A 27,112-nucleotide genomic window follows, 5' to 3' on the forward strand; every position below is an offset into this window, starting at 1 on the left:
CAAAAACCTCACGCTAAAAGACTTAGTGCCTTCCTTTGGTCAACCATGATTGCCGTGACATCCCTCAAAATTACCTGCATTTACTGATTGCTGTAGTACTTATTGTATTGTGATTGTGCCCCTTGCCAGGATTTATAATTGCTTTGCACAAGTTCCTTGTTAGTTCCTTTAAGAAGGAAACTTTTGGTAAACAGTGCATCTGTGGTTGGACTGATATTACAGATACAGTCAGTAGGAAGGGAGGGCCTTCTGCAGAAAGAATAGACAATTTGAGTACAAGGCCTGGACTTCTTGCAGAAAGACCTGATGTGCCAAATGACTGGGCTGTACTTCCTCCTACTCTCATTTGGTCTTAGAAAATAATCCCTAAATAATTGAGCTAAACAATGGAAGAAAGATGGAAAAATTACATCCCTCTGCCATTTATGAAGAGGAAACAGCCACTGTTCCTTCCATGTAATCCATTCCCATGCTTAAGTGTGTGGAGATGGAAATGATGTTAAGACCCCAACCACGGTTAAGCTTAGAAGTACAGCTTACATCCAGCACAGTGTTTGTCTGTGATGAGCTTTTCCTTCTGCTATTGAACAGCTGAATTCAGTTCTAAACTAAACTGCTGCTCAGTTTTAGCTTTCTAAAAACACAGTGTTGGCACAACTTCTCCCACATTTTAAGCTGTTCTGTTGGTTGCACTGAAGGGTTTTTTTGTGTGTTTTCTTCAACCAGGAGAACAGCTGTGCAGTTTGAGGCAGGATCAATCTCACACTTTGAGGAGGGCTTACCTCTTACCTTCATGTAAAAGCAAGGCATGACCATCAAGCCAACTGCTTCCAGGTCTGTGAGCACAGTGACTCCCATCTGGATGAGCTGAGGGTGACCCAGGTAAGGGCTGCTTTGCTTTCTAGAGGAGAGCTTCTGGATGAGCCTGACTGGCATCAGACTCAAGAGTATCTCTGTGAAGCCATAGCGTTTATCGATGTAATAAGACAGAGCAACGCCTAGAGTAGCAGTTCTCAACCGCTGGTAGCAAACAGCCTGCAGGGCTCTCTAGCTCCTGCTCCACTTCCCATGCTGTGCCTTGGCTGAAGGGGGCTGTGATTTGCAGTGTATTGCTCACAGGGCAGCACTGGTCAGGGACCGCAGAAGGGGGCTCGGCGGCAGCAGGAAGGGCAGAGTGAGTGGAAGGGCCTCGTGCTTCCCAGGAGGAGGTGGCCTGATGGTGGGAGGGTGCATCCTCGCAAACAGCTTATTCTCGAAGTTCTTATTTCTCTACTCGTTTCATAGTTCTCTGAGCCACCGTTTTACCTCCCTTGCCCGCCACAAAGCCACGCATCGATGGGCACGGCCGTTCTCTGCCGCGTTCCTGTAAATCCTCTACTTTCCGTCGCGTGAGAGGCCCCGGGGAAGGCGATCCTTCCTTTAGGAAGCCTTTCTGCAGGCCCCGGCGTCTGCCGCAGCCTCCCTGCAGAGGGTGCTCGCTGCGGCACGCCCGGGAGCCCCGCGTGTCAATTTTGAACGAGAAAAATGAGGGGGAAAAAAGAAAAAGAAAACGGAGCGGGCAACACGCAGCCCCGGGCTCCGGGCCAGGCACGACGGCCCCGCCGCTCCCCCCGTTACGGCCGGGAGCCCGGCGGCCGCCCCCGCCCCCGCGGCCACGATCTCGGCCTTTGCGGCGCTGACTCACGGCGCCGCCGCCGCACGACTCCGGCCTTTCACGCCGCGCCGTGAGTCACGGCTCCCGCCCCCGGGCGGCCGGAGGGGCGGAGCGGCGGCGGCGGGGGGGCGGCCGAGCCGCGTACAAAGCGGCGCCGCCGAGGTCACAGCGGCGGCGGCGGCGGCGGGGGAGCGGCATGGAGGGAGCCCGGGCGCTGCTGGCCCGCTGCCCCGCCGCCGGGCTGGGCGTCACGGTGTGCGCCGCCGCCGCCGGGCTGCTGCTGTACCGCGTCGCGCGGAGGTACGGCCGGAGGGAGCGGCGGGAGGCGGCGGCGGCGGCCGGATGCGGGCCCGGCGGCGGCGGGAGAGCTCCGCGCGGGGCGGCCTCGTGGGCCCGGCAGGCGGCGGCGGGAGATGGGTCCGGGGGAGGACGCCCGGAGCGGCGGAGCGCTGCGCGTTCTTTTTCCGCGTTGCAGGGAGCTGCTCTTTGTCGTCGTGGTCCGCACGCGGCTGCCGTGGGAGCTGTGCTTTAAGAAACGCTCCGAGCGGCTTTCCTTTCTCCGGGACGTAGGATGTCGCGTAGCGAGGATCAGTGCGGTCCGGACGCTGGGTTTGGTGGTTTGTGTGCTTTTGGTAGTCGGGATGGGGAGAGGGGTTCGCTTCTTGAGGGCTCGGGGAAGTGTGGCTGTGGGAGGAGCGGTGCTACGAGTGGGGAGATGAGAATTACTTAGTGACCGTAATTCTGTACTCGTTTCGTGCTCGTTTGAGTGCAGTGTTTCTGACCTTAGGATAGATTTAAACAGATCAGTGAAAATCAAAGTTTGAAAAGCATCCGGGGAGAGAGTTCAGGATACGGGTTGCGTGGAAAGTGTAAATCTTAATTCTGCAGACTGTAGTCTAGCACAGTTGGAATGCAGGAATATATGGAATAAGAGGCGCGTTAGGCTATGTAACAGAACGGGCTGGAGCAGTCTTTATCAGTTGAGTGCTCCATCGGGGTGAAAGAAGGCCCCATGGGCTCATGGTGTTAAGGTTCCCACCAGGTTTATGCTCCGAAGTGGAAGCATGCTTCTATATCCACAACAAAGTGCTTCAGGTCTGCTCTATAGCACGAGCAGTTTATATGACCATATAAACCATCAGTGGTAACAGGTATTGCCACTTCTGTGGTGCATTTAGTAAAGAACTAGCACCCTGAAGCAATCCAAAGTGAAGCAGGTAGGGTGGCTTTAACCCTGTTGATACTAACGAGGCCGGAGATGGGATTCGTTTTGCTCAAGTTAGTCAAAAAGTCACTGGAATGGAAAGCATTTCTTACCAAGTCCTTGTCGAGCTGTAAATAGTTCCCTCACGTGATGCTGATAATTCTTCAGGGCAACGTGTTTATGTTCTTCAGTACCATTCTGGTATTACCTATCTTATTTCTTTGTCCCAGTTGAACGAGTCCTCCAGAGTCAGCGAGGTAGCAGCTTCATAGGGGACTTTGTAGGAGATGTAGAGATCCAGGGAGACGTGATGCTGCCTTTGCTGTTAGTGCTACAACACAGCTCAGTTCCATTTTCAGAGTAAGTAGATGCTATATCGGTAAGCACAAGGTGACTTTTGCATAACAGCTTCAGCTGCTGTAGAAAGGGAAATAAAGTAAACCCGAAAAACCTAGTGCAAAGCAGTGCTGGGCTGTTAAAACAGTGTGTAACTGTGGCAGCATGTGTTTGCTTATTTTTTTTTTTACCGAGTTGGAAAGGGTTTTGATACATACCCTGATACGCAGAGCAGTAACTCCTTAAGCTTTACAAGTTTGGGCCAAAAAAAACTTGGATATGTTTGTGGTCTTCCTCTGAGATCATGGCATTGCTGTTGTCTTGTTAGGTGTTCTTCTAAATCCATTGCTGAGTTCAGCCCTGCAACTGTAGCCATTTTTCCTTTGTTTTTTGTGCCCCTCATGATTGTTGGCTACTGGCCTGTTGCCTGGAAATATAGAGAGCACCCTGTGAGGGTCTCTTTTTTGGAGCTGTTCAGGTCTGTGGTGGCAGAGACTGCTCATAGGATCCATCACTTGGATGTGTGCTGGAATCTAGACAGTTGGGATGCTTCACTCAGTGGGTCTGCCCTGGAAGACCCCTTTTTGACAGCACAACTGGGAATTGCAGCAGGTTGGGGAGTGCCACCCGAAGCTGAGCTTCCCTGGCTGCGAGCTGAACACAGCCTCAGGTTCACTGATGCAAAAACATTACGCAGAGAAGACAATCCAAACCTGGCAAATTTTCTACCTTGTTTGGGGGTGTGTGCTACTAGATATAAAGTTGGTACAGCGATCCAGCTGGGGATGGAGTCTCTGTGCATTAATTCTGCTGCTGCTTGCTGCTCACATTTAATTGTGCAAGGTGGCTCTTTTGTCCATGGAAGCTAATTCACGTTCATCCAGTGTTAGATGATAAATGCTTTGCAGATGGCTTTCCTGCTGCTTTGCAGATTCTTACGTAGGTTTTGCATTGTGTCTTCTCATGATGATGTCTGACTTCAGAAACAATGCACGCTCTAGCTTATGATGTTCAATGTCTGAATTCAGTGAAGGTATGGGTGGTTGAACATCTTTCACTCTGTATTTGAGAGTTGTGCTCATTTTTTGTTGTTTTTGAAGTCCTGCCCAGTTGCTAGAAGATTAGCATCCCACCTATGTGTTCTTGCCTCAGATGACCTTTTTTTCTTCTTTTGCATCCAGATTTTTTTTTATTATTTTTTTCCCTCACTTGTTTCTATGACAACAGATCATAGGCTCACAAAAGGGAGGATTACTGCTTTTTATCCTAAATAATCTAGTACGTAGCAACTTCTTTTGCATGCATTGTGTGAGTGAAGGGCAGCTGTTTAACTCTGGTAGCACATCCTTAACCCCGAGTGTGAGAAGAGGAATCCTGTTTGGTAAAGATGGAGGGGTCTTAAGTATATTAACAGTTCAAATTGTGCTTTACTACTTCTTTCTGCTTTTCACCTCTATGTTATTCAGGAATTCAGTGCTTCTGCCTGTTCTGTTGCGTTACAGAAGAGGGAAGTAGATAGAGGCTGAAGCAGAACATATCCTATTTTTGCCAGTGCCAGAGGATAGCTCAGCAGTGGGCTGGGAGAGATTGAAGCACTTTGCTCCAGTGCCTCTGTTAATTCAAGAAACTGTGCAGTGACCTACATCTGAGGATGGAATTTAGGTTGTTCTTGCTGTCAGAGTCTATGCTCGAGGCACAGTAGGATTTTACAGTAGCGTTTGTCAGCTTTTACACTGAGGGTGGTGAGATGAAACTAGCACCACTAGGTGCTGCAGGCCATCCGTTACGTGGCTTTAACCTGGATCTTAGGAAGTGATAGCTCAAGGGTGATTTGGACTAGCCACTTAATTTTTTGTTTTGTTTAAACTTTTCTCATGCCTGTCAGCTTCAGCGGTTGTATTTTTATCTCAGATCATTGACTGTTTTGAGCCCCCTTGGCAACGGAGCAAAGAATTGAGCAGAGAACATTGATCGTAAGAGGGGCGTGGGTTTATACATCTATTTTGAGAAGGGAATCTGTCACCCTAGTAGTTTCAGCCATTTCCTTTCAGCATCTGGCAGGGAATCCTCAGTGCACTCTGGCTTTGTGGGCTTCTTTTTGGTGCTGTGTTTCAAGTTTATCCTTGTCATTCATACTTAAACAGGAGACCCAAGCACCCCTTAAAGGATTTGCTGTTTTACAAACCAATTTTCAAGATGTGGTTTATGGAAATGGGAGTTGGGAAGAGTCTTAATGATAGGCATCCAGCTGTGAAGGTGATTGCTGTGATAAAAGCATGTGTAACTAAGGGGAGGACCACCTGCCTCTTTGGTTTCAGAGTTCCTCATGACATTTCTTCAGCATTCAGGTGTTTCTGTACAGAACATTGCAGCAGCAGAGAACATTTCATTGGGCAAAGAGAAAGGAAGCTGCTCCCAGCTTGGACATTTCAGTTCTTGTTGTGTGCTCTCCATTTGCTTGCTTATTTGCTTTCACTGCTGCTCTAGATGTCTGATGTTTCCTAAGCAGCTCTGCCCCTTTGGGCACAGATCACTGTGGGGGTCCTGCTTTTTTCTGCCTGGGCCAGCTTTTAGCAGCCATTCACCTGTCACAGCAGTGTATTTATGTGCATGCCCTAAATGAACACCCTCCTGGAAAAGCACTCTGGCTCTCATAGCTTGGCAGAGCTGGGCAGCAAATGGGAATGGCAGCAGCTGGACCTGTCTGTCTGCACAGCCACCAAGGCCAGTCCCTGCCTGGGCTCTGCCTGAGCAGCTGCCCTCCCTTGGAGGTGTGACTGAGACTGGTTATGATGAAGCCCAGACAGCTGGGCTGTGTTGTTTTGAAGCTTCCTCCAGGTCTGAAGACAAACGGAGAGCTTCTTGAGCAGTCAGGCTTAAGGGCCAACTTTCTGAAGATTTTTGTTCGAACATTTGTCAAAACCTCCAATGGTGCCATGTCACAGCTGTTTCTCTTGCAGTGGCTATTTAAAAACAAAACAAGGGGTTTATGGTCCAGGTGATTAGCCTTCATCAGTTCCAGTGTGTAGAAATTGGGGAAGGCTTGATGATTCCTCAGTTCCTTTTTCTTTAGCTAGAGCTGTTAGAAGAAACAGCTGTTTACAGTGCCTGAACCTTGGGCTAGTTTGATACTCTCTTGTCCTTGAAAAACTCCATGGTAATCAAGGCAGGTAGCACTGTAGCAGTGAGTTTACTTCCTAGGTTTCTGAATACCATCATAGCAGATTTTGTGGACTGCTCCCAGGATCTTGTATATTAAGCAGATTCTCTACTGTACCCTTCGTGAATCTGAATGCTGGTGATTATGCACGTGACCTTTACTCCCAAATACACCTCTGGAAAAGCTCGTGAAGTGGTTTATTCACAAGGCTGTCATTAACGTGCTGGTGTGTCCATGGTACTAGCACAAAGAGATATCAGCATCAGGCAGGAATTTATTTCTACTCTAACTGTTCTTCTTTTCATTGCTGAAACAACTGCTGTGAGTCAGACGATTAAACATACTGAGTGGGAAGATGAGACTTATTCCAGGCTCTCTTTCAGTTCTCTGTTTGAAAGCCATCGCTTTCCTTCACATTGGCAGGATTTGATGCTGATGCCTGACACGTTTCTATTCCTAACAGGAAGAAGCCCACACATGTGACAGTGAACTGCTGGTTTTGTAATCAGGACACAGTGGTGCCATATGGGAATCGTAACTGCTGGGATTGCCCGAACTGTGAGCAGTACAATGGTTTCCAAGAGGTACTGTGATGAGTTGCCTGGAGGGTGGCTGGGGAGGTGCATGCTCTGTGGCTGAGTATCCACCACTTTGACAGCTGGTGGCTCTGCGTTGAGCACCTGCAATCAGCTGCTGAGTGCACTTGTTCACATTTGAGAGCATCTGTATGTACAGGGATGTGCTGACATGGAGTGGTAATGTCGAGACCTTCTTTGCCCTTTGAAGCAGGGGAAGAAAATTTGTCACTTTCACCAGTATTTCTGGGGTTTTAATTTTAATATTCTTTTGTACTTTGGAATAGATGAATTATGTCACGTGAGGTGTCTAATAACAAGGGCTTTCTTAAACCAAAAGCCAACAGCTACTTACAGTAGATACATAGAACAGTGGACGAGGAGAAGATCTGAAATGTTTCATTGCTTTTTCACATATCCTTTTTGTTATGGAGTAGAGAGCTTGGAGGATTTTGTTATTGACTAGAGAATGCCTAACTTTCCTTTTTATTATCTCACTTTTGTTTTCCCTCCTGGTTTCTTTCTGATTCTTTTCAGAATGGAGACTACAACAAGCCCATCCCTGCTCAGTACGTGGAACACCTTAACCATGTTTCAGGTGCTACAGCTTTCTGTAATCCCACCAAACCGCAGCAGTGGGTGAGCAGCCAAATTTTGCTTTGCAAGAAATGCAACAACCATCAAACCACCAAGATCAAACAGCTTGCTTCATTCTCACCAAGGGAGGAGGTAAGTCTAGGGACTGGTATCGTGGAAGAATGTTCATCCTGTGCTTTCCATGGGGCAGGGCCATGGGTCTTTTGTTGCCCCTCATTTATCAAGTCAGAGTGGGTTGGGTTGGAAGGGACCCTGAGGACCAGCCCCCCTGCCATGTGCATTGCTGAGGGGAAGGGCTGGTCTAATTTTTTTCATCTGTGTTCATGAGATCTGAAGAAAGATGATAAAACTGGCTAGAGAAAAATTGGCCACAAATTGAGGGTTTTCATAAGAACAACAGAAGCTTTCTCTGGGTGCTGTATGTGTCGCTTCTAGCCTGTGGAGGCTGGATGAGCTGTATGGGAAGCTGGTTGTATGGCTTGCCTACAGCTTAGTCATTCTTCAGGTCTAGTTTCAGGACTGGAAGCATGTCTCATTCGTGTGTCAGTGGTGAGCATGATAACTGGTAAGGGATCTGCAGTTCTCACGTACTTGTTTGGTTTTTTTCCCTATCATCAGGGCAAATACGATGAGGAGATTGAGGTGTATAAGCACCATCTGGAGCAGACCTACAAATTGTGTCGTCCGTGCGAGGCCGCTGTGGAATATTACATAAAGCATCAGAATCGGCAGCTGCGGGCACTGCTGCTCAGCCACCGCTTCAAATGCCATGAGACCAACAAGACCTGTGCTCAGGTATGTTGCAGGAGAGAAGAGGGAATTCAGGGGAGAGCACTCAGTGCCTCTGTGCCTGGGTTTACAGCTGGGGGTTATGTCAGTGCTGGTGGCTGCCGTGGGGCTTTCTTAAATTTGGGACAATGGGTGCGTGCAGAAGTTTAGAAAAATGTGGAATAGTTTGCACAGATACTTCTGCTGTTAATTTGATATTTCTGGCTTGTTAGTGTCATTTAGGGGATGGCCAGAAGGTAACATTAATCACGAAAGAGTGGAAGGAGAACAGTGGGACAGGCAGAGAAGAGTAGACAGGGAAGCTAGTTCATGAGTACAGTGCAGGAAACTACAGAGAGAAAGGAAATAAGTATGATGGGAGATGATTTAGAACCTTTACTTCAGTGCATGGCAGACCTTTCATCTGCTCATAGCTCAGTTGTTCTTTGCTGTCCTGCCATGTCCCATGTGCTGGGCAGAACTGTCCAGTAAGCCATACATTCTGAGTAAAGCACCACTTCAAAACCCTACTACTTCTTTTTTTTTTTTTAAGCTTCTGACAAGAAGTTTATCTCTTCCTCTGCAGAATTTGTGTTCCTCCACTACTTCCATAACTACACCAGTTCAGGTGATATTTCTGAGGTTCTTGGCCTTCCTCAGCTGTGCGTTCCTGGTTCTGTTGGCCTTGTATGGGTCAGGAGACCCCTTCTCACTCAATGCTGCAGTCCCTGGTCCTGTGTCTTCTAGTCCAGCATCTGTTCACAGCAGGACTGGCATGAGCTCACATGCAGACTTGAGAAATGACACTTCCACGACGGTGGCAGGCTGGCAGGAGCTGCTTTACTTGCTCCCAGAACAGATGGTGGAGAACCTGAGTGCTGCATGGGACTATGGGAAGAATCATCAGATGGCAGTGGCTGTTCTTGGGTTGTTCACCTGCCTGCTAGCAATGTTCTTGGCTGGGCGGATCAGGTGGGTGTGCTCTTCTGTTCTAATTCAGAATAACTGTATTGGCAGTTCTGTTTTGACTCAGTGAGAGTGGGGCAACCCCAGGAAGGCAAAGGCAGTAATAGTACTGGGTGGCACTGTTCCTTGGATTTCTACCATTTAACAACAGAATTTACTTTGTTTCTATCCCTTGATTCATTCAATTAAGATGGAATTACAGTGAAGGGAAAGCTCCCAGTGCAACTGTGTTATCTGTTGAAGATTAAAATTAGTCCTTTGGGGTACTTAACTCAGCAGTGGTAAAGGTTAATGATGATACATCCGTAGCACTTAGCCTGCTCACTATTTGAGCTTTCCCCACTCTTTCCCTTCCTCACAGCTAAGGGATGGGGTTTGCTGAAGTTTCAACTCTTACCATGTCTTCACTGGTTGTTTTTTTTTGTCTTTTTTTTTTTTTTTGACATTGCAGGCTTCGAAGAATTGATGCATTTGCTTCAGTCTTGTGGTTCATAGTGATGAGCCTGCATTTAGCTGAGAGGTACCTGAAGATGGAGACACCCAGCTGGCTGGACACAGCCAAATTTGGCACCACATCCCTATGCTGCTTGGTGGGCTTCACTGCAGCACTGACAACGCGGAAGTCAACGGGCCAGCGGAGATACCGGCCCCGAAGGTCAGAGCCAGAGCAGTGACGCTGGGGGAAGGAGGAAAAAAGCCTTATGAACTCTGTGCGACTGGTGCTTCTCTCTCCTTTTATATTCCCTCCCTCTTATTATTATTTTAATTAGAAAAGCAGTGAAGATCTTTTCTTCTTTTATATGTATATATTATTTTTTTTTCCTGCCATCCTTGCTTCCCACTGTGCTAGCTTCTTGGAGCATTCCCACTGCTGCTGCTAGCCAAGGAAGCTTCTCCTGCTGCCTCCATTCTCCCTTCCTTCTGAATCCTTCGTCAGCAGTGCAAATATCCAACCTTCCCAAAGCCAATTCTTCCAGCAACTGCTTCACAAACTGCTCCATAAATGCAGACTCCTTCCCATTCTGCTTCTCCAGCCAAAGAGATTCTGGCTTCTCCTGTCCTGGTTCTTCTCACTGCCTGTCCATCCTTAGCCAGTCACAGAGGAATCCTCTTCCTTCATCCTCCATGGGGCCTGGGCCACATTCAATTTTCTAATGGTGCTTGTTGCTTTAATTTCAAACTGATGGGAACTTGCCTCTGGATTCTGCGTGCTATTGGCGTGTGCTGTAGTAACGCTGCATGGTGTGTGGGCACGCGTGGAGGCCACACATGTAGTCCATGACATTGTTCTTCTTCCCTTCTGCTGTGTAGCATCACTTAACTGCATGCTGTCTTGCTCTGCTGTTCTGGGACTCCTATCTTAAATGGAGTCTTGAGGTACTTCTGACTGAAACTTCAGTGCTTTAAAAGGTTATGTAGCTCAGAGTGTCTTGGTTAGGTACCTCAAAATATTTTAGGCTTAATTTTCAGTTGTGCCAGTGGCTGTTGTTTTCTATGCTAGTTTTCTTTATTTGTTTGTTGGAGTTTTTTTTGTTTGTTTTAAGAGGAGTATCTGTGTAAAAACACAACTGGATAAAACTGTGTTCCTCCACTCCTGTAGGTTCAGAAAGAGGAGATATCCAGTAGTAGCAACTCTGCTGTGCTGTCTGACTGACTTCCATTGTATATCACTACTTACCCAGTCAGTGTTTTCCTTAAAGAAATGCAGGTCCTTGAGAATGCAGGTGGACATCCTGTAGTAAGGGGTGGGAGCTTCTGCTGCAGGACCACATAGCAATAGAAATGGATTATATTTGCTACTGGAAGGAATGAGGGGTGTCTTAGTGCAAGTTGGCTTTGGTACTAATACATCTAAAGAAAGGGGTCTGGAGATTGTTAACTTCTGAGTTGAGAGCCTGGCAGTCCTCTGCTGAAAGCTTGGATGACTGGGTTACTGCACGCACAGAGAAGCTTGAGCTCCTTGGGTCCTTGTTGGTTAAGCAGTCTGTTTACCTTGTTTCATGGGGCACTCCACTGAAGTTTCCCATGTGAATTCAGGTCTTGCAGAAGGAGATGTGCTTTCTAGAGTAAATAGCATAGTTCCAGAAAATCTGCTGTTATAATCAGAATAGCATGCAGAGCATGCCATGGTAATAGTTCGATATGTTAGCTGGATGTCTTAATTTTCCTATGCATGAACTCTAAAATAATCAGAGTGGAGCTCTCACTGTGAAGTTTCTGCATCTCCAACTGAAAGATCCAGATGCTCCTGCATACTGGAGATGTTGGTGAAATGCTAAGAACATTATTTAAGGAAACAAAAGATATTTCATAGTTATTGTTCTTCCAGCCAGTATTCACTGTGGAAGCACAGATGTAGCACTAGCAAAAAAAGCTCTGTACAGATCCATTAACAGTAAGCCAAGTGAGCAGTGTCTCATGGGCAGGTACAGCTCCTGGGTGAAAGACTTTGTGCCTGTAGCTTAGCAGCTGGTATTGGAAGGGGACATAGAAACCTATATCTCATGTGTGGTCTTCTTTGGAAATATTTTTAATGGTGCCTTCAAACAACTGCAATATCCACCTCCAAGCCAGCAGAATACCTTTCTCCTTTCTGGTGCTCACAAACAATGCTGTTCAGATGGCTGCTTATTTTCATGTGCACAAAAGGGAGGCAGCATCTTCAGAGCTTGGTTCTGCCTTTCTGTCTCCTGGTGCTTACCAATCCTGACCCAAAAGGTTTGTCTTCCAGCTTCAAGCTCCAGTTTTCCTTGTTCCAGTCTCAGACTTCTAAAATGCTAAATAACAACCGCTGTGTCCCATTTTCCATGAGGACAATGGATATTTATTGAATTTAGAGAATTGTTTCTCTAAAGAAAATACCCAAAAGGAGCCATGGGAGTTCATCACAGCAGGAAAAAAAAGCCTGAAATGTGCACCGTCCTCAGTAGTGGCTTAGACTTCTACAGTCACTCTGGCTCTTTTTTTTCTGGCTATTAGGAGATTTAGTAGGAAGTATGCCTTAAAAATTAGGTGTCTGTTTTCTGTACTGGACCATAGGCTTCTCTGACCTGTCAGCTGGTGGAAGAGGGAAGCAGTATTAAGAAAAACAGTAGTAGGCTGGTGAAGAGATGAGAAGTAGCAAAAAAACCATGTATTTTAGTAGATAGATGGCTTACCACTGTCTGCTCTGCCTTCCCTCCAGTGCAGTGATCACTACAATGTTTTCAGACTGTGAAAACTCCTTACTGCAGCCATCCTTCCAACACCTATTTTCCTGCAGTCATCCTCTTTACAAGTGGCCAGCCTGCCAGCTGAAGCCTTGGTCTCTGTGGTGCTTCCTTCACCTTACAATTGAAGAATGTTTGGACTCTTAGTTGGATATATATATTTTTTTAAAGAAAAAGCAGAATAACAAGAACAGCTGTTGGCGTGTGACTCCTAATGCCAAAGAAGTTGTCTTTGCTTCAGACTTGAGCTTCTTTTCCCACTTCTTGGTGCCTGAGCAAGTTGGTGCTGCTACTGCTTCTAAAAACAAAGCAAAACCTCAAAGCTTTAGAAACAAATATGCAGCAATTGAATTTCTGGTCTCTTAGAGGCTCTCTTTTTGCCTTGCTTACATGTTTTCTTGGGGTTGATGGAATAGGAGGAGAGGGAAGCAAGAAAGAAAAGAATATTTGTTTTCCTAGAGGTTTATAAACTGCTGTTATTAGATCTGAGGCAATTGTGTCATTGGAGCTTGTTCTTAGACAATTAGGTCTGAAGAAGATGATTTTCAGTTATCAGTATTCTACTTCTGGAAAGAAATAGCACCCTAGTTAAAGAAACTATTGCTGCCTTTTCTGACACTGTTCCTGCAGTACCTGATCTCAGTGCCATATAGACTCTTCTAAACAATATGCTTTGCTGTAGCTTCTGTAAGGAGGGTGCTTTAACAATCTCTTGTTTTTGACTTGGGGTTCAGTTAAGAAATAGCTCAGCAGTAAGATGTACCCTCTGAGTGTGACTGGTTGCTTTCTCCCTCGGGCTCCAGCAGAAGGAAATGCATGCCAGCAGCTCAATTATTCTGGTTGTAAGCCCCACATCTGAGCATGGCCTCACTGTGAGGCTGAGATGTTCTTTGTATTACATGGTTTCCTTCTGCTGAAGGAAATAATAGCTACCAAAGGGCTGTTAACATGAAAAACCACCGATAAGAAGTCATCCAGAACCATTTGGTTGGTGCTTTGAGCCTCTTATTTTCTCTTAGAGGTATTTGTATTTCAAGCTACAGAGGTGGTAGGTAACCTGTGGTCACAGATACAGCTCTGTTGCCTAAGGGTTCTACCAACCATGCAGGCTAGGGGATGCCAACATAACTCAGCAGTATTAGAGGATATTAGCCCCCAGTGCCTCTCATTTTAGGTGCTGCTTTTTGACACTGGCCTTACACTGTCCTCTGAAACAGAGGATGGGGACTGCAGAGTGGAGCTGAAGTGGTGAGGAAAATCCTGGTGGGTTTGTGCCTCACTTAAAATCAGACCTGCTCCTGCCCAACGTGGCTGACTTTCTCAGTTCTTATGGCAGCTGTGGCTCACCTCCCAGCTCCAAAACATCTCGTGTCCTGCTCAGCAGAGCGAGGTGCATGGAGGGGTCAATGTGATTTTTATTAAGTGCCTTTCCCTGGATGAACTTCTGATAACACTACATTGCTCTGCTTCAGTGGAACTGTTGCAGCTGCATCTCGGGACAGTAATGCCTGCATGTCTGCCAGGCTCCTGCTTTTGTGCATTTACCACCAGTGAGTGTGGGAGGGAATATGAGGGTACTTAGGCTATACTCCTGGATTTTCATTGACTTTGCAGACACTACGAGGGCTCAGGTGTGAACCCAAAGCTAGCAATCAGCTAGTATCTCTGCTGCTGCTGCTTTTGGTCTTCCTGAAGCCCTCCCTGATATCTGTGCATGCAAACTGATCCCTTCCTAACCTTTTCCAATTTTAAATACCCTATATTTATATCCCATTCCTTCCTTTCTAATAACTTCTCCTTTCCTACATCTGTGTTTTGCATGCCCTAGTGAACTGAGTTTGGGTGTGTCAAAGGATGAGGACAAGAGAGGAGTATAAAAATGGTGTAGTAGTGTTTTATTTTAACTTCAGTATTTCTTGAGTAAGCTGAAATGATGTGAAGCTAATAATTGTGCTTAAATACTGTAGAAGTCATGTATGGATGTACTGTGGTCAAATTATTTATACTCATATAAATTGATCTAATTAATAGCTGGTTTCATTACTCCAGACTGACTCTGCTTATGAAAGTGGGGAGCTGCAGAACATGGCTTTCAGTTTTTAAATAGCTGCTGTTGAACTTGTATGATCTTGCATGTAACTTGTCAGCTCTTTCCAGGTGTGCCATCACCTGCGTGTGCACCTAAGGCTTCTCTGAGACTTAGCAGGTGCTCTCCCATGCAAGGGGCAGTACTCAGTCCTGAAGTGTACCAAGAGTCATCCCCTGTAAAGCCTCAGGTGGGACCAAAGCTAACAAGTATGCAGGCAGGGGAGAGGTCCTCTGAACCTTCTCATCCTACCAGCAAGTCTGGATTTTGTAGAGGTGGAATGTGCACACACCCTCATGGCACCAGTTGGGAGGAGCTCAAATTGATGCCAAATGTCCATCTGTATTTCAAAAGGTATCAGTGCAGGGCCTGGCAGCTGGAGCCTTTTCAGCAGCAGTTCATCCCTCCCTTTTCACCTAAAGCAGAGTGACTTGTAGGAGAAAACAATTCTTAGTCTGAGCAGATGAAATTCCTGGCCCTGTTCTGGCATCAAAATCTTAATGTTATTTGGGACCTGTGCTTTCTCAGCATTGTTGTCCCTGCATCCCTATTTTTATTTGCTGTATCACTCTTTATTCCTGAATCTATCACCTTGACCAGAGGTGCAGGATATGGAACTGGCAGGTAGCAGACCCGACAAGTGACTGCATATCAGCTTACAGAAACTTGCTTATTTTGCAGCTAGCAATAAGCAAGGCAGCAGTGAGCTGCTTCTGCACTCTGTGCAGGGACAGTTTGTAGGTAAATTACAGTGGGAACTTAATTCCATTTTACTGAGCAGTTGACAAATGGTTCCCTCGCTGATTTCCAAGCAGACAAACCTGAGTGCATACAGCAAGCTGATTTTCCATGCTACCTGCCAGTGTGCAGGGGCCCATCTGTAGCCTGTAGTCTGACCTGACCCATGCTCTCTCCCTGTCTCTCTCTCAATCCTGTGGGTGATGCGGCATATCTGCAGTTAAAATTTGAACTGAAAAGGCATGCTAACTTTGAGAGGAGGGGGAAATAACTGGGAGAAAGGAGGCTTTACTGGCAGGAGGTGCTTCTTCAGAACAGTGTACTGTCCCATACCATGTAATGCAGTTCTTTAATTTTCTGGGGTTTTTTTTTGTTTGTTTTTTTTCCTCAAGTATCTGTGTAGAGGAATTGTGCCCAACTGTCTAGTAATGCTGTGGTCGTTGTAAACACTAATTAAGATATTGATTTAATTTTTTTTTTATGTTCTCCATACTGAGTTCTGAAATAAATGGCTTCCGGGCCCTATTTCCACAAACCATCTGACTCCAGAGCCTTTTTTTTTTTCCCCCTCTCCCTTTTTTGGTCACTTTTTCCACTTGCTAGAGCCATTTTTATCCTATACACGAATGGCTTGGAGAAATGCAGTATTCTGAGAGCAAAGGACTGTGATCTGACTGCTTCTTCCTTACTGACCCGCTTGATTTTCTTCCCATATTTCATCTGTTTCCAAACGTTTTAGTTTCTCTGGCCAATCTCAGGTGTGGAATTGCATCCCATAACAGCTAAGCAGAAAAGTAGTTTTCCAGATGGCACTAGTGTACTGAGGTTGAGATTTGGGATTGTTGAGCAGCAGAGGCTTTGAAAGTCCAATCTGAAAAAGTAAAAGTAGTAGTGAAAAGATGATAGTTGTGAATGGTAAATGGCTGTAATGATTTCCATCCTCTTTAAGTGAAAAGCAGCCAAAAGCCATAAGCCAGATACGCTGCTCTGTGTGCAGCAAGGAGCTGTGTAAAGCTCCTTTGATCCTTTTGCACAGAACTAGGAAAGGTGCAAAGTTAGGGGAAAAAAAAATGTAATGTTCACAGGTGGTGCTCTGATTTGACCTCTCATAGATACTGCTGTTTCTCAGATGAGTCGTGTCATAGTTCTGACCTGCACTTCTTATTTCCTTTCAAATTCACTTTCCCTTGTGGAGGTCAGTACATCCATTTGCTGTTTATATCTGGATGTGTGGGGTGGCAGATGTGTATCTGTACGTGCACTGAGGGACTCCACACTGGTGAAGCATGACACCCTTCCCAGGTCCTCTGGAACCTGAAGAGGTTGGGCACTTTCTTCTGCAAGATTGACAAGTTCCTAGCTGCTGTTAAAGGCATGTCCTGCTTGCAAGCCCCAGGAGGCTGATTGGCTCAGATGTTGTTCAGCCTGATTAAGCTGGTCGGGATTGTTGATGTCTGCCTCGTACTAGCAGATAAGTAGTTTTATAAGATATTTTAAATTATGATCTTAAATCTAAACTGCTTCTTCTGTGTGTGCTAGCACTGTGTGATATTGCTGCATCGCATCTCTAATCTCCAAGAGAGAGGGGCACGTGCATGAATCATTTGACTGCACAAGACTGAGATAGACACATTCCTCCACCCCCTGTCCTACTACTGGCTTTTCTCTGACAGATGAGAACCCATGTTTCTATTCTCATCTGTCTCATATTTTCATCAGAAGGGAGATTAACCCTCCAAATGTTGCAGTTGGATTACAGGCTGCAAAGTCTGGTATCTCCATTTAAAAATGCACGTGTATATTCCCTTTACGTTTTGTCAGTACTTTGTCATTAATTATTTGACACGAGTATTGCCTGTTTCTAATTAAAGAACCTCACAGGAGGCCCTGGAGGTATCTTGCTCAAATTCTTGACTTTTTCATGTATGTCATTCAAATGTTAAAAAGTAAAACAAAGTTCTCATACTTTTGAGCCTTGTGCCCTTCTTAAAACGCTCATTTTGAGGGTATGAGAGCACAGGTGAGACTCCAAAGCAGATTTTGCTGGGGTGATGTGATCAACAGAACTGCACTGACAGGTACTGATGTATGTGTTTGTAAGGGGGAAGGGGAAGAAGGCAGAAATAGGTGTCATTTTGAGAGAAATGGTTCCGTTTGGGTTGATCATTAAACTGTAAACCACTGCAAAGGTATGTCATGAAATCTGAGTATCAGAAGTTAATTGTAGAGTTTATTTGCATATGAACTATGTTCTGTGGCAGTTCTGACTACAACGACTGCATAAAATGCCAGGTCCTGTTAGATAGTTATACTACCAGTAGATTAGAAGTCAGCAGTACTTAAAAAGCAAGCGAACTGCTGCAGGTACCTTTAATGCCTTTTGTCAGCTCTCTCATCTTGTGTTCTCAGATTGGTAGCACTGTTGTACAGCTCCCTTCTTTCACTTGCAAAGAACCTGTTGGAAACAGAGATCCTGGAGTACACTTGCTGTTATTATTGCCAATTTTAAGTTTCTCCAGAGGCTGTGGTAGAGGTTCACTGGAAGTGAAGCAGTCTGAAGGGTATGCTGCAGAAGCACAGCTCCCTCTGCATGACTACAGTGGTACATATTCGTGGTTAATCATGATGTATGGAGAAAGGAAAATTTGATGGCTTAGGCCTCAATTTAGGATTGGGAAACCCAAGTTTGTGTCTCTGTTCTATCATACAGTTTCTGTGTGACCCCTGGACAAGTTACTTAGCTTCTTTTTGCTTCTCCTCCTTATCTGTAAAATGATGGCCATGAGTCCAACAGAAGTATAGGAAATGCAACTGTACCAAAGTGACTTGAATGTTGCTTTTAAAACAGAACTGTGCTTACATCTTTATCTATTCATAAAAGCATTCTTCCCTGTACTGCTGTCAGAGGTAAGATACTGATTCTGTTATGTAAAGTCCAGCAGATAACCACTTGTTTCCCACAGACACAAAATTAAGTGTGTTCATTACATGTGCAGATAGCAAATACCAAATATACTCTATTATTGGTGCTCTGTGTATTTGGACTTTGTAAAATGTTCTGATGATTAATATCACAGCGATTTTCTCAGGGGAGAAATCTACAGACCTGAGATTCTAAACCATCCCATCATTTTTTCCAGCCTGTATTGCAGGATGGTTTGGTGCACAGTTTAAGTAAGGTGAAGCATTTCCTCCTTCCCTACTTACAGAGATGTAGAAACATGCTCATAAGCTCAAAGCATTCTGTATCTTCCACTCCTGCACTGAAGAATTAATGCAAACGTAGTAACAAACACAAGTTGTCATATGCTAGAGACACAACCACCGTTGTAGTTCTGGACCAAAAACAATCCCACAAATTCTTTTCTGTTCTATTCAGGTTGTTGCATTCTGGATCCCCTAGTTAGAACCGAGAGAGGGAGTTACTGGAACCTATCCATTCCTAAATGCTTGTCATGCCTGTCATTTACAGGTACTTGTCTGGCTTCCCTTCGTCTACTCCAGCTCTGTTTGTCCCAACACCACCCAATATTCTCCAGCTGACAAACCAGCAGCTCTTCAGATCCTCACACAGGACTTCTTCTTCTTCTCTTCCTGGACGTCTCAACAGAGCACTCTCTCTGGGTACCATCCCCTCCTTGGCCAGAGCAGGTAAGGCAGTGGAGAGAAGGGACACACACTAAATAGATTTAGATTCTTTTCATTCCAAATATTTTGGGGGAGGATTGCTTACTTTATTTTTGGAGACTGCTGGGCAGATCTGTTCCACTGCAGCTGGGGAAAGGTCACTATTCTGACCTTGGTATTTAACCTACTTAGGAAAATAGAGTCTGTCTTCTTGCCTGGACTTAAAACCCCTCCTCTTCTGAGGTTGATGACAAGACAGTGCAGTTACCTTTGTCGAGGACAGACCTCTGGTAGCTGCACCATCCAGGTTCAAGCTGTTTTGTTTTTGCTTTTTAGATTCTGGCTACTTGTTCAGTGGAAGTCGACCGGCCTCACAGTCATCTCAGTCCAAGGAATCTCCCACGTCAGGTAATGCACTGAGGCTTCTGAACAAGCATCTCTGCAGGATTTGCAGTGGGTGGATTGAAACACGTGATCCCAGTTGAATTCTTTCCTCCCTGCTCACATCCCACTGAAAGCATAGATGAAAATATTGCAGAGAGAGTTCCAACTAGGAGTGAGATTGCATTAAATAAGATTTGGTTATTCTCCCTGGGAGACCTCACACTGAAATCAGTGAGATGAAGCAAGGATCCCTTCCTTACTCTATATCACAGGATTGTTGGGGTTGGAAGGGACCTCTAGAGATCATCTAGTCCACTCCCCCTGCCAAAGCAGGCTCCCTAGACCGGGTTGAGCTGAGACTGCTTTGAGATGACACTTTCAAGTGTTCCTAGAGCAAATCTTCTGTTTTGCTTTCCTTTCCCAGCCCACAAAACTGCTAATTTAACCACCCTGCCTGCTCTGTCCTTTTGAGTCCATCTGTTGCACTCCTGACCCCAGATGGATCCTGGGCTGTTTGTGCTGCTGCAAATGCAGCAAACTAGTATACATCATTCTTGAACGTACCACTGTATGTGGAATTCCTCTATGTTTTGCAGTGTGAGAAATTGAATGAATAATGAACAAGCTGTGTTGGTTGCTTGCAGTTCCTCTTCTCTCTTCCTTAACAACCATTAAAGAAAACTGTGCTTCTGTTATCGGGGTTATGATCTTTCTCCTCTTCTGGGTGTTCCCATTTCAGAGCACTTCTCCCTGTCAGCCAGCTGTGCTCCCTCACGTATCCCCTCTCCAGCACCGTCGGTCGCTGGCTCTGTGACTTCCAGCTCCGGTTCCTTGCGGTACCGCCGGCCGCTCATCAGCCCTGCCCGACTGAACCTGAAAGGACAGAAGCTGCTGCTTTTCCCATCTCAGAACAAGGCCCTGCTCACCCCAACGGGCTCAGAGGCACACACCCACTCGGACAGCAACATCTTTACAACTGAGATGCCCTCGTTTCCGAAAAGGAACCTCAGCCAGCAGGGCATGCATGGTACGCTGGCAGCCTGCTGCACTCTTGGAAATGCATTTGTAGAATAGGACTGCAAATAAAGTCATGTGTCATCTAGGCCGTAATGTAGATGGGAAACCCTTAGGAAAGACCCAGGTGATGATGATTGTTAGGCTACTAAAGCTCCCTTATGAATTCATTGGCCTGGAGAACCACTATTCTGCCAAAGCAGACGTCCTGTTCTCACTGAGTGATGCCGCAGGGATACTACTGCTGCTGCCCTTACCTTTGTTTGCTAAGTCCTCTAACCACAGTCCTGGTGATGCCAATATGGACAACTTACAAAAAAATTTGGCCTTTGTTTCCCTCTTTGGTCTTCAATCTTTTCATGATTTTACCGGGCAAGCATTCATTACTCACATCTGCCTTTAGGCTGCTGAATTCTACTGCTTTTGTCTTTCACTGGTGCCTTCTGAATATTTATATCTCTTTTTGCAGATATGAGATCTGCTGTGGAAAGAGGCAGTATTCTCAGCAATAGTTCCATCAAAAGGGAGGATCACTCATCACACTCATCTACCTGTGTGGTAGATACTACTACCAAAGGGGAAGATTTGGTGGGCTGGAGAGGTAAGTGCAAGTCCCGTGAACACTTCAATGTGTCCATGAGGGTAATTGAGAACTTTCCTGTGACAGAGCAGTGATCTGATCTTAATGTCAAACAAATTAGTAGCAAAAATGGTTCCTCTCTGCTATTCTAAACCCTTAACAAGATTATTCCTGTTCTTTGGGCCATTTGAAGATTAGTGACAGCCAGAGTGCTCAATTGAGAAAGAAGTGGGTGTTGAGAAGAGGGACAGGATGAAAATAGAACTAAGGAGTGCCGTGGAATCTTTCCTGACAGAAAAAGTACAGAAATTTCTGCTTACAGTGAAAACACTGGGCAAAGAGAGAATGCAGCATATGTTCACTGCTACTTATCAGTTCTTTTAACATCTCTTCCTAATCTTCCTTTCTCTCTTTGTATTCTCCTCTTCCACCAAGGTCATTTTGGTAACTCCTCTCTGCGAGGTCTGCTTGCAGTGAGTCTGACTCTCAATGCTATCTTCACATCAGCCTACGTCTACCGGAGCCTGCGCTGATTTGTGCCAACACTTCCTTTCTCACTGGTCCCACCTGCTTCTGAGAAAGCTCCTTGACAAGATGAATTCAACCACGGTTCCACGTCTAATGGCCTCAAAAAAAAAATGGTGCATGCTGTTTTTTTTATGTTTTGTGTTTTTATAACAACTGTTCAGTCAGCTGTCATGACAAGGAACCTATTGGCTGCTGCCATCACTTTCAGGTAGAGCACATATCACAGAACTGTCCCTGGAGGTGGCAAGCAGGACTCTCAGAAAGCCCTAGTTCAAAGCCAAAGGCTGCTCAAATGTTCCCTGTGCTTTCTTTCTAATGAACTGACCTGGGACGTGAGTCTGAAAAGGTGTTAAGCCACACTGTAAGGAACGTTCCCTTGGCTCTTCTTCCTGACATACTAACCTCGTGCTGATGGTGCTGTTAAAATGAGAATTGGAACAAATGAGCTGAAGAAGACACATGGCTTAGTAGTCAGTGCTGTGCTCTGTTTACAGTATCAGCATTCCCAGCTTCTTTGGTCAGTGGTTCCTCTTTTCCCTTTCCTTTGGCACTCTCAATTATCAATGAACTTTTCTTTGGTTGCCTTAAGCTTGCCTGATCGCGTTGGTGACCCTGACTGCTCTGTCATATTTTTGCATCTTGTATGATTGTGTGCTTCCATGTCAGCTCTGCCCTGAGGCCACTCTCACCAGCTGCCATTCTGATCTTACTGATTCCTAGAAACTTTGTTCGTGCATGCCTGCAAACGGTGCTGTTGTAGGGATGTACAAATCCAAAGCAGACATCCTTCTGTGGTTTGCAGTAGAAAGAGAAAATTTAAATTCTGCTTTGTACAGGAGACATTCTGTTGTAATAAGAAGGGATCCCCACTTGAAGGGCTTTAGATTCGTAGATACATTAGGTTGGAAAGGACCTACAAGATCATCTAGTCTCCCAACTCTGGCTGCTGGTATTTTCACTAAAGCAGGAGTGGCATAGCTTGTTCTTGCTGTAAATTGCACATATCTATTCTATTGGGAGTTATGTCAGTTGTTGTCTGATTGTATACATTTCTACACAGAACTGGCTCCTCAGTCTGATACTGGGATTTCCCAAGTAATTATTGATGTTTCTTAATTAAATACCAAGGTGCTCTTAGTGAGAGGTGCTGGAGCTGCTTCTGGACAGTTCAGCTTTCTGGGAAGATAGTTTTTCTAACCCAAAGAAAGTAGTGTTAGGTTTTCAGAAGCAGCTTATAATTTGAGTGCTTCCACATCTGGTTTGAGTCATCAGCATGGCTTAGAATTCAGGGGCCATTTAGAGTATCATGCTGAACACTCAGAATGATTTAATTCAATAACACTCTTTATGCCTTGATTCTGAAATCCCAAGTACAGAGAGGAGAACTACCAACATGCCAAGGATACCTGGTGAAAAAAAGAGCCAGCTGATATTAGCTATGTATTTTTCTGAAACAGGACTCACACTGTTAAGAGTTTTTCTATTGCCTCTTCCTTTGGTCTCCTTTACCTCAAACATCCTTTCTCTTTCCTTTCTCTTCATCCCATTGTCCTGTGTTTGCATCTTGAATTACATTTAAGCTTCCTGTGTCTTCCTCTCCTGCTGTTGTTCCCTTTATTGCACTCTTGCACGTGCACAGAAACACAGCATATCTCTGCTGATAATTCTCTGCCCTAACATGAAATTCACACCTCGGAGTGATGATCACCTTTCCTTTCACTTAATATTTTTACTTGCATGTTTTATTGAGATCCTACCACGGCCACACTTAGTACCTCACATGAGCCAGACCCTAATCAGCATGCCACATAACAAAGGGAGCAGGGCTTTACTGCTGCTGATTCAAGCTCTGAAAAATTAAATCTGTCTTTGTCACTTCCATTTCTTCCTGCACTGTTTTAGCAGCCCACTTCCAGCCACTGCTCCCCATCCTCCCTTGTCAGTGAGGCTAGTTGTTGCCTACTCTGATAGACCTCTGGCCACAACACTCATTGAGACACTGCAGAGACCTGACTGCCAGCACCCGTGTGCAAAGGTGTAGATCTAGGATAAATGCCTGCAGCAGAAATAACTGGATGTGCTACAGGTTGATGGTTAATTCTTTTGTAAGTTGCATGAATTGTTACATATAGCTGAACCTGACCCACAGCATTGCTGTTATGAGCTTTTTATCCCCTTATTAGACTTGTGCAGGCTCACACAAGCATGTGTATAGACAAGATGCTAGCAGACCAACATACAAGCTTCTCAGACCTGTGCTGTTTGCATTTGATGTTGTCCTGGTGTAGTGTGTGACATCCCATTTGTGGATCCTTGTCCTGACTTTAGCAAACCCAGGGGCTGCCTATGCAGAGACAAGCCTGCCAGAAAATACAGTGGTTTTGCTTGTTTTTATTATGCTGACAGAAGTGCACTGTGACTTCATGTATGCAAACTTCCTACTTTCACCTCCCAGTCTGCGCTGAGTTCATTTACCATCACACTCACCTGGGGCCCGAGTTGATCTCTGTCTCTACCAGATTGCAATATAGAAATTCCCTTCCTTTCCAGCAACCAAGGAGCTGCACCCTCTGAATGCACCTCATTGCCCATATTCCAGAGCAGGAACACTTTAAGCTGTCTCTGCACTTCTGAATCCACTCACTGAAACTGTTCTTAGATGAGCATTTGGTGACCCTGCCCAAAGCAATGTAAAGACTTTGGATTTTATTGTTGAAGAGGGAAGACAAACAATTTCATTCTGGTGCTAGAATACTCTCCAGTGGTGCTTTCACAGATGTGAAGCCTTTGCTTGAGTAGTAAGAGTGTGTGTGTGTGTCTGTGTGTGTGTGCATATGTATAAAAGCATTTGGAGGGTTTGTTAATATTGAAAGACCTGAACCCATGTTTGTCTTTATATTGTTGGCCTTAATCTAGCTCCTAGGTACTGTGTCTATCTTGCTGTTGTTTTCTGTATGAAGCTGGTTTGGAGGAAAGATCATCTGGTTCCCCTGTAAAATATTGCTGAGTGGTGATGTTGATCTTCATACAGTGTTGTTGGGGGTGAAATTTTATTTTTCTAATGTTTTTCCTACTGTAAAAACTACAGGAGTGTTTGGAACTGAAAAGGTTGTTATGAAATGAACTGTCTGGTAAAGATGTTAGTGTTGCTTAATAAAAACCACAATTAATCCTAAGGTGGAACATAAATGAGCTCCATTTCCAGCCCTTTTCCATTCTCTGCCTTCCTCGCAGCACACCCTTGTACTTCTTTGCCTGTGGGTTTGTTAGTTATGTTATGAGACTTGGCGAAGACTTGTAATGATCTTGTTGTTCTGAACTAGGAAGAATTTGGATTCTGGAATCTTGTTCTGGTTCTGCAGCCTGGGTGCAGTTTGGCAGATGCCATAAATGTTACACACACATCTGTTGGATGGGATGGATAGAACGAGTTGCTGATTTCTGAAAGTCATCTTTTACTGAAAAGCTTAGACTTGAAATTGGTCACTGTGACAGTGTGGAATCCGTAGACCAGATTCACTGCACTTTTGCCTCTGTGCTCAAGCAACAAATTCGGCTTATGAATGTTTTATTCTCACTCTCTCTTCTTGGGTAGTGGGAACATCTGTAACTGCTGCTGAACTGGCTGGGTTCCTTTAAACAAGGCAGCTGAAATGAAGGGCTTGTGTTGCCTGTGGATGCTGCTATATTCTTTTTCTTCCAAGTACCATTCCAGGAAATAACTATGGTCTTAACCTCTTTCACAGACATTTGTTAGAAGGCTAGAGAGGGCCAATTTGCCCAATAGAGTTAAATTTTAATTATATATATATATTACACACACATATATGCATGTGTGTATATATGTATGTGAATATATACACATCACAAAGGTATCGAGAGAGGGTGTGGAGGACAATTTTGAGTCCTAAACCTTATTTCCTGTGACAGAAGTACTGTATGTCTTGTATGTGTACTTGTTTGGGGAGCTCTAACACTGTACAGTTTAGTTAAATTGTACTCCAGGGGGAGAAACTGTTCCTCGGAGGTTTTTAGTTCATGCTTTGTGTTTAAAGAGGAATATTTTTCTTTAAAAAATAAACATGGAAAAAAATTCACCTTATTATTACGATTTTATTTCTTGGGGAGCTGAATGTTCTGGGGGGAGAGGGAAGGTGGTATTTGGGTTTGTGTGCGTGGCTGTGCTCAGATGAGCGCCGCAGTGCGGGGCGAACGGACACCCCGTGCATCTGAATCCGTACATCGCGGCGGACGGCGCGAGGGCCCCGATCTCACCGACGGTGACGGCCCTCCCCCCGCTGTGACCCCGTGTCCCCGAGGCGCCCGCTGCCGTGCTCGGGTTTGCCGACGGAATGCGCCGTCCTGACCCGTCCGCGACCCCGAGCGCTCCGGGACCGGGGCGGGGAGGGAGGGAAGAGGGCTCGGAGGAGCGGCCCGGGGCACAGAGCCGGAGCGCAGCGGGACCATGGGGGACGTGGAGCCCGGCGAGGCACGGCTCCCCCCGGGCAGCCCGGCCCTGCAGAAGCCGCCTTACACCTACGCGGCTCTCATCGCCATGGCCATCCGGGCCAGCCCCGAGCAGCGCCTGCCTCTCAGCGGCATCTACAGCTACGTCGCGGGCCGCTTTCCCTATTACCGCCGCGGCTCTAAGGGTTGGCAGAACAGCATCCGCCACAACCTCAGCCTCAACCCCTGCTTCCTCCGCCTGCCCCGCCGCTCCGGAGCCCCGCACCGCGGCGGCGAATGGGCGCTGGACCCGTCCTTCCAGGACGCGCTCCCGGGCGGCGATCACCGCCGGCGCCGCTCGATCCGCCCCCCCCCTCCGCTCCCCGGCTGCCCGTGCTCTGCCCGCCCCGCGCCGCCCCGCGGCTGCCGCTGCCCCGAGCTGCCCGGCTGGAGCGCGCCCTGCCGCCCGGGGTCCCCGCAAGCGCTGCTCGCCTGGAGCCCGCCCTGCCGCCCGGTTCCCCCGCAAGCAGCGCCCGCGTGGAGCCCGGCTCCATTCCCAGCGCTGCCCGCTGGCAGCTCGGCTTCGCCCCCAGCGCAGCCCGTCTGGACGCTGCCCAGCGTCGCCGCGGCCGCTCAGCGCCCGCCCGAGCCCGGCCCCCGCCGCCCTGTGGCCGCCGCCAGAGCCCCGGTGCTGCCTTGAGGCTTCCGACTTCAGTCCTGCCCGCTTTCCTGGCGATGCAGGAGGTCCGTCCGGTGGGAGTGTGCGAAGGAAGATTGGTCGGGAAGATTGTTGGTTGAGCAGATCCCCGTTGCGTCGCAGTGGCTGTGATGGCCTGCCGTGTTTTGCAGAGCTGTGAATGATCTCTTCTGCCGCGATTTGTCAGTTCAGATTTGTTGGCGTTTGAACCTTAAGACCACTCCGAAGGGGACTGCAGAGCTTAGGCAGGCTCACCTGCGTGTTGTGTCTTTTGAATCTGTACGAATACAGAAGCTCGAGGGATGCCAGTCCTTGTGGAAGTTAAATTTGCCTTTGCTACAGGCATAATATTTTTGCAAGTGTCCTTAAACTCATTAATTCATTCTCGAGCCTTTATTTCAAGCTTATATACATACATATATATATATATATGTATTTTTCAGTTTTGTATAGAAAAATATAACCAGCCCACAAAGATCTTTGGAGGAGCAGCAGGAATCTTACAGCTTTGTGTTTAAAGCAGAGCTGTTTGAGGTTCTGTAT

General features: G+C 46.3%; 2 protein-coding genes across 2 annotated transcripts; both read left to right on the plus strand.

The window, feature by feature from the left end:
• Window positions 1-1,760: 1,760 nt before the first annotated feature.
• TMEM201 (transmembrane protein 201) lies at window positions 1,761-21,506 on the plus strand. Its single transcript, XM_065738025.1, has 13 exons — window positions 1,761-1,954; window positions 6,818-6,938; window positions 7,467-7,658; window positions 8,145-8,321; window positions 8,881-9,266; window positions 9,712-9,915; window positions 13,491-13,496; window positions 18,228-18,272; window positions 18,766-18,944; window positions 19,257-19,328; window positions 20,044-20,331; window positions 20,788-20,919; window positions 21,334-21,506. The coding sequence occupies exons 1-13, from the start codon at window positions 1,851-1,853 to the stop codon at window positions 21,429-21,431; spliced, it is 2,004 nt and encodes a 667-aa protein (XP_065594097.1). The 5' UTR covers window positions 1,761-1,850; the 3' UTR covers window positions 21,432-21,506.
• Window positions 21,507-25,891: 4,385 nt separating this feature from the next.
• On the plus strand, window positions 25,892-26,572 carry LOC136049755 (forkhead box protein L1-like). The gene has a single exon (XM_065738255.1). It carries the CDS (start codon window positions 25,892-25,894, stop codon window positions 26,570-26,572), a length of 681 nt encoding a protein of 226 aa, XP_065594327.1.
• The last annotated feature ends 540 nt before the right edge of the window (window positions 26,573-27,112 follow it).

Source organism: Cyrtonyx montezumae, unplaced genomic scaffold, assembly GCF_038088225.1.
Source record: "Cyrtonyx montezumae isolate F1298 unplaced genomic scaffold, pur_monq_1.0 scaffold_21, whole genome shotgun sequence".
In the NCBI taxonomy this organism is placed as follows: Eukaryota; Metazoa; Chordata; class Aves; order Galliformes; family Odontophoridae; genus Cyrtonyx; species Cyrtonyx montezumae.